The following is an 18,253-nucleotide window of genomic DNA, read 5'->3' as shown; positions in this document are numbered from 1 at the left end:
TCCATTATTGTTTCTGATTTATATAAATGATCTCCCCCTGGTAACAAATCATCATGTTACACTCTTTGCGGATGACAGCACCGTTTTATTTGTAGGTAATGATTTGGAAATCAAAAAATCAGAAATTATACATAACTTGACATTAATAATGGATTGGCTTAAGAATAATAAATTAAAATTAAATATTGACAAGACTAAATTAATGAATTTTAAGCAGAGACATAATGATAATACAAAAATGGACATAATATTTCTTAATTAAAATATATCTGACACTGAAGTTACGAAATTCTTAGGACTGTATATTGATAATAAATTAAATTGGAAAACACATATCGACTTTCTATGCAAACGTTTAAGACAATTCTCCTATGCTTTATTTAGACTTCAAAGAATTGTCAATCAAAAAACAGTTCTAACGGCCTATCATGCATACGTTAATTCAACATTACGCTATGGAGTTATGTTTTGGGGTAATTCCACAGACAAAGAACTTATTTTTAAGGCTCAAAAACGTTGTATACGATCTGTTTTCCAACTCCAGCAAACAGATTCGTGTGTACCATATTTTAAAAAATTTCAATTACTGACATTGCCATGCATGTTTATATTTGAGTGTGCTATTTTTGTGCACACACACAAAAATAAATTCACATTTCGTATACGGGCCCGAAATTCATCTAAAATAGCGTTATCTGTCTGTAAAACAGCTTTGATGCAAAAAAGTGTATTTGGAAGAGCTCCTGTGATATACAATAACCTACCTATCTCTTTTAAATCGGCCAGTTTAGATACATTTAAAAAAAGCCTTCATAAACTACTCGTTGAGAAATGCTATTATAAGCTTGATGACTTCCTAAAAGACAAACTGTAATCAATGTTATTTATTTTATTTTTTATTTATGACTTTATATTTGTACGCCACTTTGGCAAAATACAGAGCACCTTAATTGTATTGACATCTTTGTATTTACCTGTATTTACAAATAAATTATTTTGATTTGATTTGATTTGAAAGAGATGGAGTTGTACAATTCTTTTTCCGACCGTGGCCTATCAGTCTTTTCGAGACTGTTGGCTCTGTCTCAACCCCGCAAGGGATATAGCCTAACAATAATGTATGTATGTAAAGAGGTTGCGGGTTAGAACATGTCCGGCCGACCTGAAGCTCCTGAGCACGGTGGGCTGCGTGCCCAGCGTGACCTTCTTCTTGTTGGCGAGCGCGCCCGAGCGCGGGTCCACCGTGAAGTAGAACATGGAGCCGTCGCCCAGCGCCACCAGCAGGTAGCACACGCCCTCCAGCACGCAGATCAGCAGCGACCGCGGGATTATCTCTGGTGGGATGGGGAGAACGAGGTTAGTCTATGGTGCTACCGTACAAAACGCATATTCAGTATTTTTTTCGTAACGATTATAGATAATAGATTTATTTTTGAAAATTGGATAAAAGATGACTTATTGACGTCAATATAATTTAAGTCTAATTATATATACATATATATAGCGGGTGTGCAGCGGCGCGAGCTCGGGCAGCCGCAGCAGCACGGAGCTGTCGCTGCATCATACCCACCTCCGGCCAGCCGCTCGGTGTGCAGCGGCGCGAGCTCGGGCAGCCGCAGCAGCACGGAGCTGTCGCTGCATCATACCCACCTCCGGCCAGCCGCTCGGTGTGCAGCGGCGCGAGCTCGGGCAGCCGCAGCAGCACGGAGCTGTCGCTGCATCATACCCACCTCCGGCCAGCCGCTCGGTGTGCAGCGGCGCGAGCTCGGGCAGCCGCAGCAGCACGGAGCTGTCGCTGCATCATACCCACCTCCGGCCAGCCGCTCGGTGTGCAGCGGCGCGAGCTCGGGCAGCCGCAGCAGCACGGAGCTGTCGCTGCATCATACCCACCTCCGGCCAGCCGCTCGGTGTGCAGCGGCGCGAGCTCGGGCAGCCGCAGCAGCACGGAGCTGTCGCTGCATCATACCCACCTCCGGCCAGCCGCTCGGTGTGCAGCGGCGCGAGCTCGGGCAGCCGCAGCAGCACGGAGCTGTCGCTGCATCATACCCACCTCCGGCCAGCCGCTCGGTGTGCAGCGGCGCGAGCTCGGGCAGCCGCAGCAGCACGGAGCTGTCGCTGCATCATACCCACCTCCGGCCAGCCGCTCGGTGTGCAGCGGCGCGAGCTCGGGCAGCCGCAGCAGCACGGAGCTGTCGCTGCATCATACCCACCTCCGGCCAGCCGCTCGGTGTGCAGCGGCGCGAGCTCGGGCAGCCGCAGCAGCACGGAGCTGTCGCTGCATCATACCCACCTCCGGCCAGCCGCTCGGTGTGCAGCGGCGCGAGCTCGGGCAGCCGCAGCAGCACGGAGCTGTCGCTGCATCATACCCACCTCCGGCCAGCCGCTCGGTGTGCAGCGGCGCGAGCTCGGGCAGCCGCAGCAGCACGGAGCTGTCGCTGCATCATACCCACCTCCGGCCAGCCGCTCGGTGTGCAGCGGCGCGAGCTCGGGCAGCCGCAGCAGCACGGAGCTGTCGCTGCATCATACCCACCTCCGGCCAGCCGCTCGGTGTGCAGCGGCGCGAGCTCGGGCAGCCGCAGCAGCACGGAGCTGTCGCTGCATCATACCCACCTCCGGCCAGCCGCTCGGTGTGCAGCGGCGCGAGCTCGGGCAGCCGCAGCAGCACGGAGCTGTCGCTGCATCATACCCACCTCCGGCCAGCCGCTCGGTGTGCAGCGGCGCGAGCTCGGGCAGCCGCAGCAGCACGGAGCTGTCGCTGCATCATACCCACCTCCGGCCAGCCGCTCGGTGTGCAGCGGCGCGAGCTCGGGCAGCCGCAGCAGCACGGAGCTGTCGCTGCATCATACCCACCTCCGGCCAGCCGCTCGGTGTGCAGCGGCGCGAGCTCGGGCAGCCGCAGCAGCACGGAGCTGTCGCTGCATCATACCCACCTCCGGCCAGCCGCTCGGTGTGCAGCGGCGCGAGCTCGGGCAGCCGCAGCAGCACGGAGCTGTCGCTGCATCATACCCACCTCCGGCCAGCCGCTCGGTGTGCAGCGGCGCGAGCTCGGGCAGCCGCAGCAGCACGGAGCTGTCGCTGCATCATACCCACCTCCGGCCAGCCGCTCGGTGTGCAGCGGCGCGAGCTCGGGCAGCCGCAGCAGCACGGAGCTGTCGCTGCATCATACCCACCTCCGGCCAGCCGCTCGGTGTGCAGCGGCGCGAGCTCGGGCAGCCGCAGCAGCACGGAGCTGTCGCTGCATCATACCCACCTCCGGCCAGCCGCTCGGTGTGCAGCGGCGCGAGCTCGGGCAGCCGCAGCAGCACGGAGCTGTCGCTGCATCATACCCACCTCCGGCCAGCCGCTCGGTGTGCAGCGGCGCGAGCTCGGGCAGCCGCAGCACGCGCACGGAGATGTCGGTCCACAGCCCGACGCCGAGCAGCGCCGGCTGGAGCTCGTCGGGCGACACGTCCAGGCACGCCACCTCCTCCTCCATGCACACGGAACTGTTATAAAAAGAAACTTTGAGGTCTCGATCTATTCTATACAACTTAGACACTATAGCAAGAAATGGAATAAATAAATGTTACATTATATTGAGTTGCCCTCGATGTAAGTTCAAGACTTATGTTACGAGGTACTAACTCAACGATACTATATTTTATATATATACATCTAGGTCAATCAAAGACAGATCATTTCTCGTCATGCCCTAACATGTATTGAAATCCTGGACCTCCGGTGACACAAACAAGCGCACTACCGCTGCGCCACAAAGGCCGTCGCATGTTTGAGCCTCCTTAGAACCACTTAGTATTAAGATATTGGAGAATTAGGACAAAAAAAAAAGACGAAATCATAGCCTATTTAATGATTGTCATATTGTCCATGGCAGGTTCCCTCGCTAATGTCTACAATAAAAGTGATACAATCTTTATATACAGTCAGTGTACTCACTGCAACAGCCGCAGAGAACCTTCCAGAACCTCCACGAGGTATATCTTGTTGCCCGCGGCGCACACCACGCGGTTGCCGCTACACGACACCACAGACACTCCCCGCACTCCGGCACTGTCACCTTCAGTTTGCCACGTGGCCGCCAATGTCCAACCGTCTGGGCCGTAAGATATGAGGCGGATTCCTTCGTCCGTTACCTGATAAAAACGTTGGCAATTTCTAGAGAACACATACATATTATCACGTCTATATCCAGTACAGGCAACAGTAGTAAAAAGACCGAAAGGCCACGTTCAGCTGTATGGTTTTATAATCCGAAGAATTGAGATTATATATGATATGATTGTTGTAAAAGGTTGCTAACCCGTTGCCTTTAAGAATAATCCCAAGTTTATTAGCTTACCCCTTAGCCGCCTTTAACGATATCCATGAAAGAGATGAAGTGGTCCTATTCTTTACAATAATTTTATTTTTCGACTTGTAACGAGCATTCGATTTTGTTTCACAAGTAAATACTTTATTTTAATTGCTTAAATATGGTATAATAGTCTGGATATGACTAGCTGTTTTCTTTAAATAATGTTGAATGTTTGAGAAAAACCAATACAAAAATATTTCGCTGAAAACCAAATTAAATAAACTTGGAGTACCCCAAGGTAGTGTACTCGATACCACTTAATATGTGTTTTGTTTTTTTCACTTTTCGAAAGATACACAACTAACAACCAAAACCACTGGTACAATATAAAGTCGAAAAAAATACCTGATTTTAACTGGAAAACTCATCAAAGGGTAAGAACTTAAGAAGGCAACAAAAAGTAATATTTAACTTTCAGAGGTATAAAATTACAATTTGAAATATGTATGTGAATTGATGATTGTAAATTTAATGAATTACTTTGGCTTTATTTTGCAATCTTAATTTTAATTTTATAAGGTTCATGACACCTGAAATAAATTTATCTGATTTTTCAAAAAAGTTGTGACATTATATTTTATATTGCATAATAAAGCAATTATACTTACTTGAACTAGTTGATTATGGCAAACATTCCCCGTGAAAAATGTCTGACGATCCGACACGAATCCTCTTATCTCTGTTTCTTCTACTTCTTCTCCATTTAATGTAAGAACTCTGCGAATGAATTCTCATATAAAATTTCGGATGAACAGGGCTTATAACATGTCTCACAAATGTTAGGCCTTTACGTATTTCTATTTTTGTTTCTTTTTTTATAATAAGAAATAATGATAATAAGCCATTTTATATGAATCACTTATACAATGGCCAATAGGTTGTTTTTACAGTATGTCTCTCAATCCAAAGGGCCTTATAGCCTAAGCCTAAGAAGGCCTATCCTTCTCCAAACTTTTCCACTGGATTCTGTCTTGTGCCAATCTTCTCCAAAGATCCCTGCTGCAAGCTTCAAGTCGATTTCCTATCTACTTTGTTGGCATCCTCTATAGACTGATAGGCCACGAGGAGCTGTTTGGCTTAATGTTAGAATAGGCTATTTGACAAGTTTTTAAAAACCAGTTTATATTATTTAGTAGGAATTAAAAAACTTAATAAATGTTGTATTTTTTTAATTTTGGTACTTATTCGTTGGAAAAAAATCAAATATAAAAATCGATATTTCAATAGCGCGCCAAAACGCTACTTTGACAATGTCACCTGCCTGTATTATGATCTGTGGCACATATCACTCTTTAACATTTGTTGCAAACAAGAAATGAAAGTGCCATTGGATTAACATTTTTACTGTGTTTTATATTACAATATGAGTAACAAATGGTGTGCAGTTCCAAAATGTTAAAAACTCCGGTTGAACTATTTGTTAGTGTTCCCAAGAATGTCAAAGAGCGTCATAAGTGGTTGCAAATGTGTTTAGGATTCCATATTTTCTTCTGTGAAGATCATTTCGATGTAAATCGTTTCAAACTATAAGAAACTAGAAACAATAAAAGTAACTATCTAACTATAAACTATAAAAGTCAATACAGTAAAAGCTCCCTATTCGCGCTTCCGTCATTCGCGGTTAAAAAAAATGCAACCCAATTTCTTTATCCGCGGCTAAAAATTTCTTTATTCGCGGATCTAAAATTTCATACAAAATTCCAATAGGTGTTTAAGGCAATATCTTTTGCAAGTGCCGTCAAATGGTACCGCCGAGCACTTTGACCTAAGCCGCCTTTGTCACATTTGCCGCAAACACCGCGGTTGGCGTTTTTGAAAATGTAACAAACAGAAGAAAGCAACCTTATTTCTGAAACAATAAAGTATATTTTTAAATGTTGCTGTTCCGTTCTTTGGTAAAAGCCGCTTTGCCTATTTTATTGTTTTATCTTTCACATTCGTTACTTAAAATTGTGATCGAGTAACACATCTCTACTGCTCTCTTCGTTCTTCGTAATTAATAATGTCAACTAAAAAAATTGAAAATCCGCGTTTTCTACACGAAAAAAATCTGTGTAACTGCTTAAAGTGAAAATAGAAATTCTGGATCGTTTACGCCTTGGAGAGTATCTAGGAACGTATCCCCATAAACCTATATAAATTACCATTCTGTATTCACGGTTTCTGTATTCGCGGCATATTTACGGAACCTATACCCCGCGAATAAAGAGATTTTACTGTACTATAAAAGTTCTTGCTTGCTGTTGAAGATCACCATCATTTAATATTTTAGTAATACATTTACGATACAATTTTAGTAACCATACGATAAAATTTATTATACATATGTACTTTTCACATTTTTTTAGCTCCCAAGCAAAAAAAATCTAAAATATTCTTGAAAAATAATCCAACCATGATTTAGTCGACTTTGGGCAGGTTTCTACTTTTACAAAATCATTGTCCATGGCAAATATGTTACACAAAATTGGTAAAATATTATAATTAAATCACACAAAAACAATGTCAAACAGTTTCGAAGGCAAATGTCAAGTTTACGAGCAAGTGACGTCATCATCAATCCGACCAGTTAGGAGCGTTTTGTGTCACGTGACAAACGTTTAAAAATGTGCATTTTTATTTATGAATTTAATTATTATTTTCAGCTTGTGTTAATAAATTACCATTTTCAAACTCATAATAAATATCGGTGACAGTAATTAACACTATATTTTCCACATTGTCAAATAGCCTATTGAGAATAGTGACAAGTTGCTAGCCCGTCGCCCAAAAAGAAGAATCCCAAGTTTATAAGCCTAACCCACAGTCGCCTTTTACGAAATCCGCGACATGGTGGCGGCCCTATTCTTTTTTGTATTACATCGTCAATAATAATTACCTACCTGGTTTGTCCGACAAAGGCTACGACTAATGTGTCATGATGAGTCTCTCCGGGTTGCAAACAGAGTGCCCACATTCCCTTAATCCCGGGCAGGTCTATGGAGGCCTGCTCCTGGATACCGATTCCGTTGCGGATTATACGGAGGGAGCCCATTTTGAAAGCACCTGAGAACAAAAAAAAAGAATGAATTATGATCACGCTGCAACTACAAGGAGCAAAGAAATAATGGAATATGTGAAAAAAAACGGGGAAAATTAGTCATCTTTGAGGGCTTCAATACATACATACATATGGTCACGTCTATATCCCTTGCGGGGTAGGCAGAGCCAACTGTCTTGAAAAGACTGAATGGCCGCGCTCAGCTATTTGACTTAATGATAGAATTTAGATTAAAATAGTGACAGGTTGCTAGCCCATCGCCTAAACAAGAATCCCAAGTTTGTAAGCCTATCCCATAGTCGCCTTTTACAACATCCATGGGAAAGAGATGGAGTGGTCCTATTCTTTTTGTATTGGTTCAGGGAACCACACCACACCGAAACAAAAAAGAAGGGCTTCAATGATGCCCAAAATAACTATTCCATGCGGACGAAGTCGCGGGCATAGCTAATATTCTATTGCTATTTGCTAGGTTATTAAAATAATACAGCTGAATGAAGTCTTTTTAGGCTTTTCAAGACTGTTAACTCTGCCTACCCCGCTAGGATATAAACGTGACTATATAAGGTTGACTGGAAGAGATTGCTTTTTACTCATCACATGTGTTTTTTTTTCAAATTTTCATTTTCATTTGATGCAATAAAGAGTTTATCTATCTATATATATATCTATGTATATACCAACCAGAGCATGTAATCAGCTGATTCTGTCCCTGCCTCTCCAAATCCACGACGCACATGTCCACTATAGGCGCCAGGCTTGTGAAACTCTCCATCGGCTGAACGTACTGACTCGTCTCGTCCCTAGTGCAAGACAATCGTACCAAAGCCGAGTCGCCGAGCCGGGAGCCGATGAAAACTACACCGTTGTCCAAGTACGTCATACATTCTGGTATTGGGATGTCACCTGCGGAAGAGTAAATATTTTTATTAGTTGCACATATGACATGCTGGCTTTCGAGGAAGTTTTGGATATGCTGCAACCTGTTGTTGGAACAACATACCTATCATCCTATAAGACAATCAAGTTACAGCTAAATCTTTTCATTAATAATTCAATTATTTAATTTTTTCGGACGTCCTTAATTAGATCAAGATACGTATCACTGTAAACAGTCGATTATTTTGTATATATTATTATGTATCTTAAGCGGTGTGAATAGAATAGAATAGATTTATTTTCAAAATGTATCCACAAGATATCACTTATTGACGTCACACAACATAAATCTAATTATAACTACTACCGCTTCCAAAGCGCATGTGTAGAAGAAGCGGCGGCACAAACTACACTGCAGCATTTTCATCAGACATCAATTTGCAAATATAGATCTCTTAAATCTAAATCGTGGACGAATGCACATTGTCTACATTAAAAAAAACATGTGCCCTGTGGTTCCCAGCACCAATACAAAAAAAGAATAGGACCACTCCATCTCTTTCTCATGGATGTCGCAAAAGGCGACTTAGGGATAGGCTTACAAACTTGGGATTCTTTTTTAGGCGATGGGCTAGCAACCTGTCACTATTTGAATCTCAATTCTATCATTAAGCCAAATAGCTGAACGTGGCCATCCGGTCTATTCAAGACTGTTGGCTCTGTCTACCCCGCAAGGGATATAGACGTGACGATATGTATGTATGTATGTAAAAAATCATGAATGTGTCACCCAAGAGTTCCACTTTGAGGTCCTTGACGGCGGGCGCATCGTGGACATTGTCTACATTAAAAAAACATGAATGTGTTACCCGAGACATGGACGAATCCACATTGTCTAGATTAAAAAACATGAATTGTTACCCGAGACATGGACGAATCCACATTGTCTAGATTAAAAAACATGAATTGTTACCCGAGACATGGACGAATCCACATTGTCTACGTTAAAAACATGAATTGTTACCCGAGACATGGACGAATCCACATTGTCTACGTTAAAAAACATGAACGTGTAACCCGAGACATGGACGAATCCACATTGTCTACGTTAAATAACATGAACGTGTTACCCGAGACATGGACGAATCCAGTCTCGCACGGAGTGTCGACCCGCGCACACGCGTCAAGGTCAAATACGATCTACAAGTAGTGCGCGCGTGCGACGTAAACAAAAGTGATTAAAGTCAAATAATATTTAAGTGACTACGTAATATTTAAAATGGAGTGCCAAAAATGTAAAAAGGTGTTGCCAAAAAAAGGATTGCATTTCATATGCCAAGGACCATGCCAGGGCACTTTTCATAGGAATTGCGTGAAGGGTTTGGTAGCAGACTTAAAGTTGGGGAAAACCAGAAATTACTGTAATAACTGTGAGGATGAGGGATCGGAGGAAGACGAGCAGGAGGAGAGGGTACAAGACTACGGAAATATTCTTAAGGACATACAGAAGAAAGTTGGCGAAATACCGGGAGTTAAAAAACATCTCGATGCAATCACTCAGAGCCTCAGCATGCTGTCTGATAAATATGATACCTTGATCGCAGAGCACGAAAAATCAAGAGAAAAAATCAATAAGCTGGAGAAAAAAGTAGATAATATCAATAATAAGTGTGTCTACCTAGAAAAATGCAATATTGCGCTAGAACAGAAAATGCGTGATTTCGAGCAAACTTCTCTAAAGAACAACCTAGAAATAGTAGGGATAGAACAAGTACCTGGAGAAAACCTGAAGGAGATAGTATCGAATATTGCCCAAACTTTGAAGGTTAATACATCGGACATCGAGAGCGTAAGGCGAGCTTCGAGTACCCGCGTGCAAAAAAGTGACGCAAAGCCGTCCCCGATAATCGTGGCGTTCAAATCAACTGGAGTGGAATCTCGCGATAAATGGCTAGCACAACGCCGGAATATGATGGGTGTAACTAGTAATGACATCACAACGGGATCAGCAACAAATAAAATATATATAAATGAAGCCCTCACTAAATTCACCCGAGCTCTGCTATGGAATACAAAGAAGGATCTTCGGGGCGCGTATAAATACATATGGGTGTCAAACGGAAAGATTCTTGTTAAAAAATTAGATGGTGAAAAGTCCATATGTATTCGTGATGAAAGTGATATATCCGATTTGCTTAGCAAGATATAATTTCTCCTTATTCTTAACTTATAAAATTATTATGTTTAAAAGTTATCAATATAATTCGCAGACACACTACAATTGGACTTTATATCTAACGATGAATCGATTAATTATGTGTGTGCTGATAACGTAGACAACTGGATACGTCAAACAATCTATAGGAAGGACTTATGTATAATACACATAAATATATGTTCTATTAAGAAACATTTTTCAGAGCTTTTAGTTGCTATAAATAATTCTTTAAATCATATAGATATTCTAGTACTAACTGAGCCAAACATTAACTTTTCATTATTGTCATTTTATAACATTCCTGGATTCGATCTTAATGTACATACGCGTAATGAGAGAAGAGGTGGCGGGGTGTTGGTATATTCGCGCACGAGGCTGTCCGCGCGCGCGAGCGAGACGCCTATATTCGCGGATCACGAGCGGGCGGCGGAGTTTGTTTCCATTGTGTGCGATTGGCAAGGTGAGCAAATCCACGTTATTTCTATTTATAGACCACCAAGGTATAATAATCAAAATAAAATAAAAGAATTTCTTACCTACTTTTATAAACTTTTACAGTCTTTACCTACTAATGCAAAAGTAATTATATGTGGAGATTTAAACATAAACTTGTTAAAAAATAATGATACTTATGTGAAGTTTTATGAAGATATATTGGCTGAAAATGGATACTTAAAATGCATTAATGATGTAAAGAGAAGGGAAATTTTAAATGGTAAATTAGTAGAATCATGTTTGGACCACATTTTTATTAAGTCACCAACAGCACTTATTGATTCAGCAGTAATAAAACATAAAATTTCAGACCACTATTTAGTTGCGGCCGCGATACAATGGAAACAAACTCGGCGAGCTAACAGTGTAAGTACCACAGTTAGCGCCTGCGCCGCGACTGCTAGAGGAGTGGGGTCGCGGCCGCGCGCGCACGTCACTGCGCAGGCGGCCGCGGCACCGCATCCTATACGTGCGAACCAACAACGCGTACTTGATAATCGATTAGTAAGAGAAAAACTATTAGAAACCGATTTCGAACATCTGTTATGTTATGATTGCCCACTTAAACTGTACGAAGAACTCGCCAAATTGTTTAGTAATATTTACAACCAATGTTATAAATTAAAAAATACATCAGGAAATAGGGATACAAGAAATGAAAAACCTTGGATTAATGATAAAATAAAATATATGGTTAAAGAAAAAGATAGATTATTTAAGATATGGTGCAGCGATACAAAGAATATGATAAAGCGTCTAAATTATACTAGATATAGAAATAAATGTCAGAAAGTAATTTTTAGAAGTAACGTTGAGTATGATAAAAAGACTATAATAGACTGTAATAATAATATTAAAAAAATATGGGATAAAATTAATGCTTTATTAGGTAACAAAAAGCAATCATTGGACGAGTTGATCCTTAATAATATGAAAAATAACGGAAGTATAGATGTCATATGTAACGAATTTGCGAACACATTTTCCAATGAAATCAAACAGATAAAGCATTCATGTGATCAAAAATGGTTAGATAGAAATAGTTATATTAATCCATCGAGCGTGTTTATGAGGTGGCAACCGGTTGACAGTAATGATGTTAAAAAAATTATAGATAAAATGGATAAAAATAAATCGCCAGGAAGCGACCTTGTACGCATGTCCGATTTGAAACTAATTGTTGATAAGATTAGCCCTGTTTTAGCAAAATTAATAAACTTGTCTGTGAAAAATAAAAAATTTCCTACTAAATTAAAAGAAGCCATAATACGTCCAATCCATAAAAGAGGGAATAAAAAGGTATATTCCAATTACAGACCAATAGCAATATTATCAGCTATCGACAAAATAATAGAAAAAAGTATAGTTAATCAAATTGGTACCTATTTACAAAAAAACAATATTCTTAATGAATGTCAACACGGTTTTCAGAAACAGAAAAGTACAAATACGCTATTATCTGGATTTACGGACGATATTAATACACATTTAGAAAACAAAAAAATTGTTGTAGCTGTTTTTTATGACTTTAAGAAGGCATTTGAAACCCTAGATATGGATACCCTCTTGAAGGGCATGGAGGAATGCGGATTGGGACAGCCGCTGAACCAATGGTTCAGCGACTACCTTACTGGACGCTCTTATAGAGTGAAGGTCGGAGACACGCTAAGTGACGAAAAATTAGTCGATTGCGGCGTCCCGCAGGGGTCGGGGTGTGGTCCTGTCTGTTACCTGATGCACGTTAACGGCCTCTGCGGAGCGCTGCAGCACTGCTCCGCGTACATGTTCGCCGACGACCTGTGCACGCTGAGCGCAGGAACAGACCTTGCCGAGACGTGCCGTTTAGTCCAGCGGGACGTAGACGCGGTGGTGAAATGGTCACATGATAATGGCATCATTTTAAATACAGAAAAAACGAAATTGCTTATAATTCACTCACCTCATCTCCGCCCCGTGGAATCTCCGCCTCCGTTATTTGCTCATAGTTTCGAATGCTTCCATGATAATAATTTAGATTGCAAATGTACACCTATTGAAAATGTCAGTTCTGTAACTTACCTGGGTGTCAAAATAGACACAAAATTTTCCTGGGAATCCCATATAGATTATATATGTAATAAATTAAGAATACTACTAGGAAAATTTTATCACCTATGTTTTAAAGTACCTACATCAGTATTGAAATGTTTATACTTCGCCTTAGTCGATTCTATATTGGGATACGCTCTTGATTGCTATGGACTAACTTTCAAAACTTACATCGATAGATTAGAAGCACTACAAATCAGATTCTTAAAACTATTAGTCAACAGAAAAACAAAAATTCATTGTAAAGGAGATTATACTAAATTATTTAAAATATGCAAAATCTTACCAGTAAGCTTAAAACATAAATACCTTTTGGCAGTTAATAACCATGGCAAACGGGATCTCAGCTTAGCGTTGATTAGACATGGGCGTGGCACTAGGTCAGTAACCACAGGCAAATATAAGGTCCCCAGAGTAAACAATTACTTTGGAGATAGAACTTTAAAAAAACGTTTACCGTATCTTCTTAATAGTTTACCTGAAAATATCAGACTGGAACCACGCTTATGCCGATTCAAGAATATGTTAAAAAAATATTTACTCGAATCACTGTAATTCTTTTGATCTTATAAGATAGTTTATGATTTAAGTACCTACATATAAGTATAAATGAGACTATTACCTGCAGTCAAACCGCGTAAGCAGTTTTGCAGGACAAATGTATAAAAAAAAAAAAAAAAAAAAAAAAAAAAAAAAAAAAAAAAAAAAAAAAACATTGTCTACATTAGAAAAATCATGAATGTGTTACCCAAGAGCTCCACTTTGAGGTCCTTGATGGCGGGCGCATCGTGGACATTGTCTACATTAGAAAAAATGATGAACGTGTTACCCAAGAGCTCGACTTTGAGGTCCTTGACGGCGGGCGCGCCGGCGGGCCGCTCGTGCAGCTCCAGCAGCAGCATGAGCAGGCGGCCGGCCGCGTCGCCCAGCAGGTAGCGCAGCCCGCGCGCGTCCACGCGGCAGTAGCACACCACCGGCGTCGACTGCGGCCGGGGCGGGGGTACGAATGTGAAATAAATAAATCGATTATGGAAAAAATCGATTAAATAAATATAAAAATAAATTAAAATCATTTTTTCAGGTTTGAAAACCTTATAAAAATCGATTTTTTTAAGTAAAAATCGATTTTTATAATCATGAAATAAATGCACTCCGACATTACTTTTTTGTCTAGATGATTCATTTAATCAAACATTCTCTAGATGGAGTTAGTCGATGAACAATATTTTACCGACATTCGGTTGTTATGTTATTCATTATTCGTTGCTGAAACTTCATTTTTCAAACTTGATTGTTAAAATCTTTAATTTGTGTTGATTATATAAGAACTTACTGTTTCTGTTGTTTATTTTTAATGAAAAAATCTTTTGATATAATGTATATAGCGTTTATTTTGACATTAATTGAAAAGTTAGGAAAAAATCTATCAATAAAATAAAATTGATTATTTTCTTAAGAAAAATCGATTATTTATTAATCGATTTTTCATACTTAAAAAATAAATCGATTAGATAAAAATCGATTTTTTATCAGCAATGTCACATCCCTAGGCAGAGGCTCAAACACTGCTCTATAACCTTATTCTTACGTTTAGGAGCTAAGTATTGTCGGTGGAGTAAGTGGAGAGTCCACCAATCATCTCATTTCTCTCGTTTTTTTTTGTTGGTATGATGTTTTGTTTTCAAAACTATAGTTGAAGGAAAAATTTATGGGAAGAGACGAAGAGGAAGACCAAGAATAAAATATTTTTAACAAATAAAGCAAAAAGTAAATGTTTACAAAATGACACACTGTGCTAGATCACGCTAATAAACTTTCCTATTCAACATTTAGTTCCAATTTGATGACAAATTTAAAATTACCTTAATTTGTGGTGGCGCTACGGCCACATAACTTTGACCATCATGATACACTATGGATTCTTGACCTATAACGATAGCTCCACCTGAAAAAATGTTAAGAAATACAAAATTTCCATTCAAAGTTTGGATAGTTGTGTAGTTGACGTAGTTGAAGAAAATGCTGCAGTTTGTTACCGCTTCTTCTGCACTGACGCTTCGGAAGCGGCAGAAAACTTAGTTTTAAGTAATTTATTTTACGTCCAATGTTTTGAAAGCAAAAGATATATGTAATGAATAAAAAATTTCAAATCATCTTTTTCTATTTATTTTATCAATTTTATTATTATAAATAAATATAAAGATGGCATATGTTTAATTAATGTAACCTGTTGAGATTTCTTGTGTAATCAGATGAATACCTTTAGCCATTCAAACTAACGGAACCACCTCCAGGTTCCATAAGAGAGTGGACTTACCAATAGGACTTGGTACAGGTATAAGTATAGACGCTTCTGTCTCAACATTGTCTTGTTTCCAAGGGATTTTCATGAATTCCTTTTCTCTTAAATTTATTTCGTGTGTCTGAAATATTGTAAATATAAAATGTAAACATTGTTTATAATTTCACTGGCCTTTGTATTGACTCCAAATCAATTAGAGGCATTACTGAAATTCTATAATCTACAATTATATTTGCATGGATACATTACTAGTGGAGTGATCCTATACTATACTAGTAAAAACCAAGTAGAAAATAGTGATAAAAAATGTATCTTACCTTAATGTGTCTTCCATTTAAATCTTGGTGAATTAAAATTAACGTAGGGTTGCAACACCCATGTAAAAATTCTACATCATACACGTCAAGTTCGTCTAACCTGTAATGAATGAAATTTGGCTAAGTTGGGAAGGTTACCCAGATAAATTGCATATAATAAAATTGTCATATACTAAATAAAATCTTGTATGAAGGAATAAACAACTGTTATGATTATGATTCTAAAGCAATTAAACAACAGGTTCAGTTTAAAAAAAATACATACATAGATAAAATCATGCCCATTTCCCTGTAAGGGAAGGCAGAGAATGCATCTTTTCACTTGCCACAATCCCTCTATACTTCTTCATCTTCATCCACATTCATGACCTGACCTTTCGCAAGGCCATCCTTTATTTGATCAAGGTTAAGGCCTTCTTATTCACACTCCCTTTATATATTTGTTAAATATTTTAATTAAATAAATATTATTTACCTCAGACTAGCTGCTTTCAATTCTGTAGAATCTTTATCTAAAGGTATAATTTTGAGAAGCCCATCATACAACCGAAGGCCTATGACTCTAGCTTGTGGGTCTATGACCATTAGGATCCCGTTTTCTGACGGTTTACCAATGCGGTCTGACACATTCCCGTGGGCCCGCGTGACCACTTCCAAGTCCCCATTTGGACCCATCCTCCATTCCAATATCATGGCATTGTAGCGAGCAGTCAGGATGAATACTAAATCTTTCTTTTCATACTAAAATATAAAATATTTGTTATAAAATTATCATGAATATTTATGAAATAGATAAATAAATATTCATGGGGCAAATTCTACTTGTGTTATGAGATAATAACTTAACAATACAATAAACACCACAAAGGCTGTCAAAATTAGCAACAATTTTTGAATTTTAGCCACGTTTTGCTGTTATCAGAATTGTTTTTTTTTTTAATCTCGTCATCAAAGCCTAGCAAAAGTTTATTACTTAAAAACTTCATAAAATACTTACTGGAGGTCTAAACAACTTCATTTTGGCAACCCTGCCATACAGGCCTACTTCCTTCATGGGTCGTAACCCTTCAGGAGTGACGAGGTACATCTCCAGACGCGACTGCTTAGCGACCAGCAGGTTAAGATCGGTTGGAGAAGTAAGGTTACCTGTGAAACAGTTTGATTAAAACCTGATAATTCCTTAGTAGAAATGAAAGAGTTACATTATTGATTGTTTTGCATATAGGTAATCAAATTGTCAGATAGACTGTCATTACTTATTATAAAGTCTTCTTATTTTCTCTGTCTCTATATTTGTGGTAACCTAGGAAAAATGTGAACGGATTTTTTGTTTCTGTTTGAAATGTGGGCAACAGTTTTTTGAGGAAGTTTTATATCTATAAATGCTGCGAGGGCGCAGCCGGTGCGGGTCGCTAGTATCAAATAAATATAGTGCAACTTGCACAATATTTGGACTAAAACAATTACCAATTATATATCAATTGTTAAGCTCAAAAAGTCCAAGAGGTTGTTGATTAGGCTTGAGCACATTTTTTAATTTTATTTGCAAACTGCGTCAGTATGAGGCATCAAAATAATAGTCAGGTCGGGTGCCGCCATATAGCGCAAGCTCAAGATATACGCTCTAGTATTGTTCAGCGCACATTTAAGTATAACATGTGCGCTGAACAATACTAGAGCTATTATGAGAGCATACACATACTGTAAATAGAAATCATAACACGGTTTTCTAAAATGCACCATAACCTCTGAAGTATTCTGAATAAACAATTTACCTGTAATACAAGCTGTTACCGCAGTCGGCTTTTGAGCCGTAACCACGTAATTATAAGCCATGATGGAAATCCCCTAAATAAACCTGGAATCCTTCGTCAACACCCTTATTTTCACATTAAAATTATTTTTGATACAGGCATACAATCCATTACAACAAAATTAGTTTAACTCGGTGTTACCATAATAATCTATTGAATAATTACTATTTGATATTAAATTTCAATAGAAGTAAAACTGTTAGTTTGTTAGTTTTATGTAAAGAGTAAAACTATAAAACGAAAAGAATTTTTTATTTAAAAATAGGCCTTCGCAGGCACTTTTTCAAACCATTTTCATTTCAATAAATTAAATTTAAGTTATATCTTATACTCCTCAAATGTTGTTGGTAAGAGAAGGTGCACTAGGTGAAGAAACTCTTCAAGTATTGGTCGCCTACTCACCACTTTTTTCGTTCTTTGATACCTATGAGTATTATACAATACCTCTTAGGTACATGATTTCAGTTACGATCGATTGAGGAATTATAAAAGAAATAATAAATATTTTATTTCAATATAAATAGATGCAACTTATTGTAATTTAGTTTCATAATTATTGTTAATCATAAAAATATATCTAATGAGTTCATGTTCCTTTAAGTTTAAACTACAGTTGTGGTAGCTAAAATAACAAGGGCAACACTGTTCAATCAATTTTTTTTCAGTATTTCAAGGCCGTCGCACACAGCCATGAGTACCTGTATTTTTGCATCATTGTGATACATTAACTTGGTACGTAAGAATCG

General features: G+C 39.4%; 3 protein-coding genes across 3 annotated transcripts in view; 2 read left to right on the top strand and 1 right to left on the bottom strand.

Annotated features, from left to right (window-relative positions):
• LOC106137430 (DNA damage-binding protein 1) overlaps positions 1 to 17,642 on the bottom strand; it is a 34,679-nt gene extending 17,037 nt beyond the window's left edge. Inside the window, exons 1-13 of the mRNA XM_060949107.1 lie at positions 17,469 to 17,642; positions 16,691 to 16,839; positions 16,169 to 16,434; positions 15,694 to 15,793; positions 15,392 to 15,497; positions 14,937 to 15,019; positions 13,904 to 14,057; positions 8,079 to 8,300; positions 7,237 to 7,399; positions 4,963 to 5,071; positions 3,937 to 4,133; positions 3,331 to 3,485; positions 1,163 to 1,334 (exon numbers count right to left, since the gene is read on the bottom strand). Coding sequence (XP_060805090.1) covers positions 1,163 to 1,334; positions 3,331 to 3,485; positions 3,937 to 4,133; positions 4,963 to 5,071; positions 7,237 to 7,399; positions 8,079 to 8,300; positions 13,904 to 14,057; positions 14,937 to 15,019; positions 15,392 to 15,497; positions 15,694 to 15,793; positions 16,169 to 16,434; positions 16,691 to 16,839; positions 17,469 to 17,529 — 1,937 coding nt within the window. The 5' untranslated portion in view covers positions 17,530 to 17,642. The remainder of the gene's footprint in view (positions 1 to 1,162; positions 1,335 to 3,330; positions 3,486 to 3,936; positions 4,134 to 4,962; positions 5,072 to 7,236; positions 7,400 to 8,078; positions 8,301 to 13,903; positions 14,058 to 14,936; positions 15,020 to 15,391; positions 15,498 to 15,693; positions 15,794 to 16,168; positions 16,435 to 16,690; positions 16,840 to 17,468) is intronic.
• Positions 9,426 to 10,563, top strand: LOC132902788 (uncharacterized). Its single transcript, XM_060949110.1, has one exon. It carries the CDS (start codon positions 9,553 to 9,555, stop codon positions 10,480 to 10,482), a length of 930 nt encoding a protein of 309 aa, XP_060805093.1. The 5' UTR covers positions 9,426 to 9,552; the 3' UTR covers positions 10,483 to 10,563.
• On the top strand, positions 11,213 to 13,715 carry LOC132902787 (uncharacterized). Its single transcript, XM_060949108.1, has one exon. It carries the CDS (start codon positions 11,677 to 11,679, stop codon positions 13,627 to 13,629), a length of 1,953 nt encoding a protein of 650 aa, XP_060805091.1. The 5' UTR covers positions 11,213 to 11,676; the 3' UTR covers positions 13,630 to 13,715.
• Positions 17,643 to 18,253: the final 611 nt, after the last annotated feature.

Source organism: Amyelois transitella, chromosome 18, assembly GCF_032362555.1.
Source record: "Amyelois transitella isolate CPQ chromosome 18, ilAmyTran1.1, whole genome shotgun sequence".
In the NCBI taxonomy this organism is placed as follows: Eukaryota; Metazoa; Arthropoda; class Insecta; order Lepidoptera; family Pyralidae; genus Amyelois; species Amyelois transitella.
Note: the sequence above shows the minus strand (reverse complement) of the source record. Positions and strands in the feature narration are given on the sequence as shown.

Excerpts from the sequence above, each read along its gene's own strand:
- LOC132902788 (XM_060949110.1), top strand. The coding sequence starts at position 9,553 with ATGGAGTGCCAAAAATGTAAAAAGGTGTTGCCAAAAAAAGGATTGCAT.
- LOC132902787 (XM_060949108.1), top strand. The coding sequence starts at position 11,677 with ATGGTTAAAGAAAAAGATAGATTATTTAAGATATGGTGCAGCGATACA.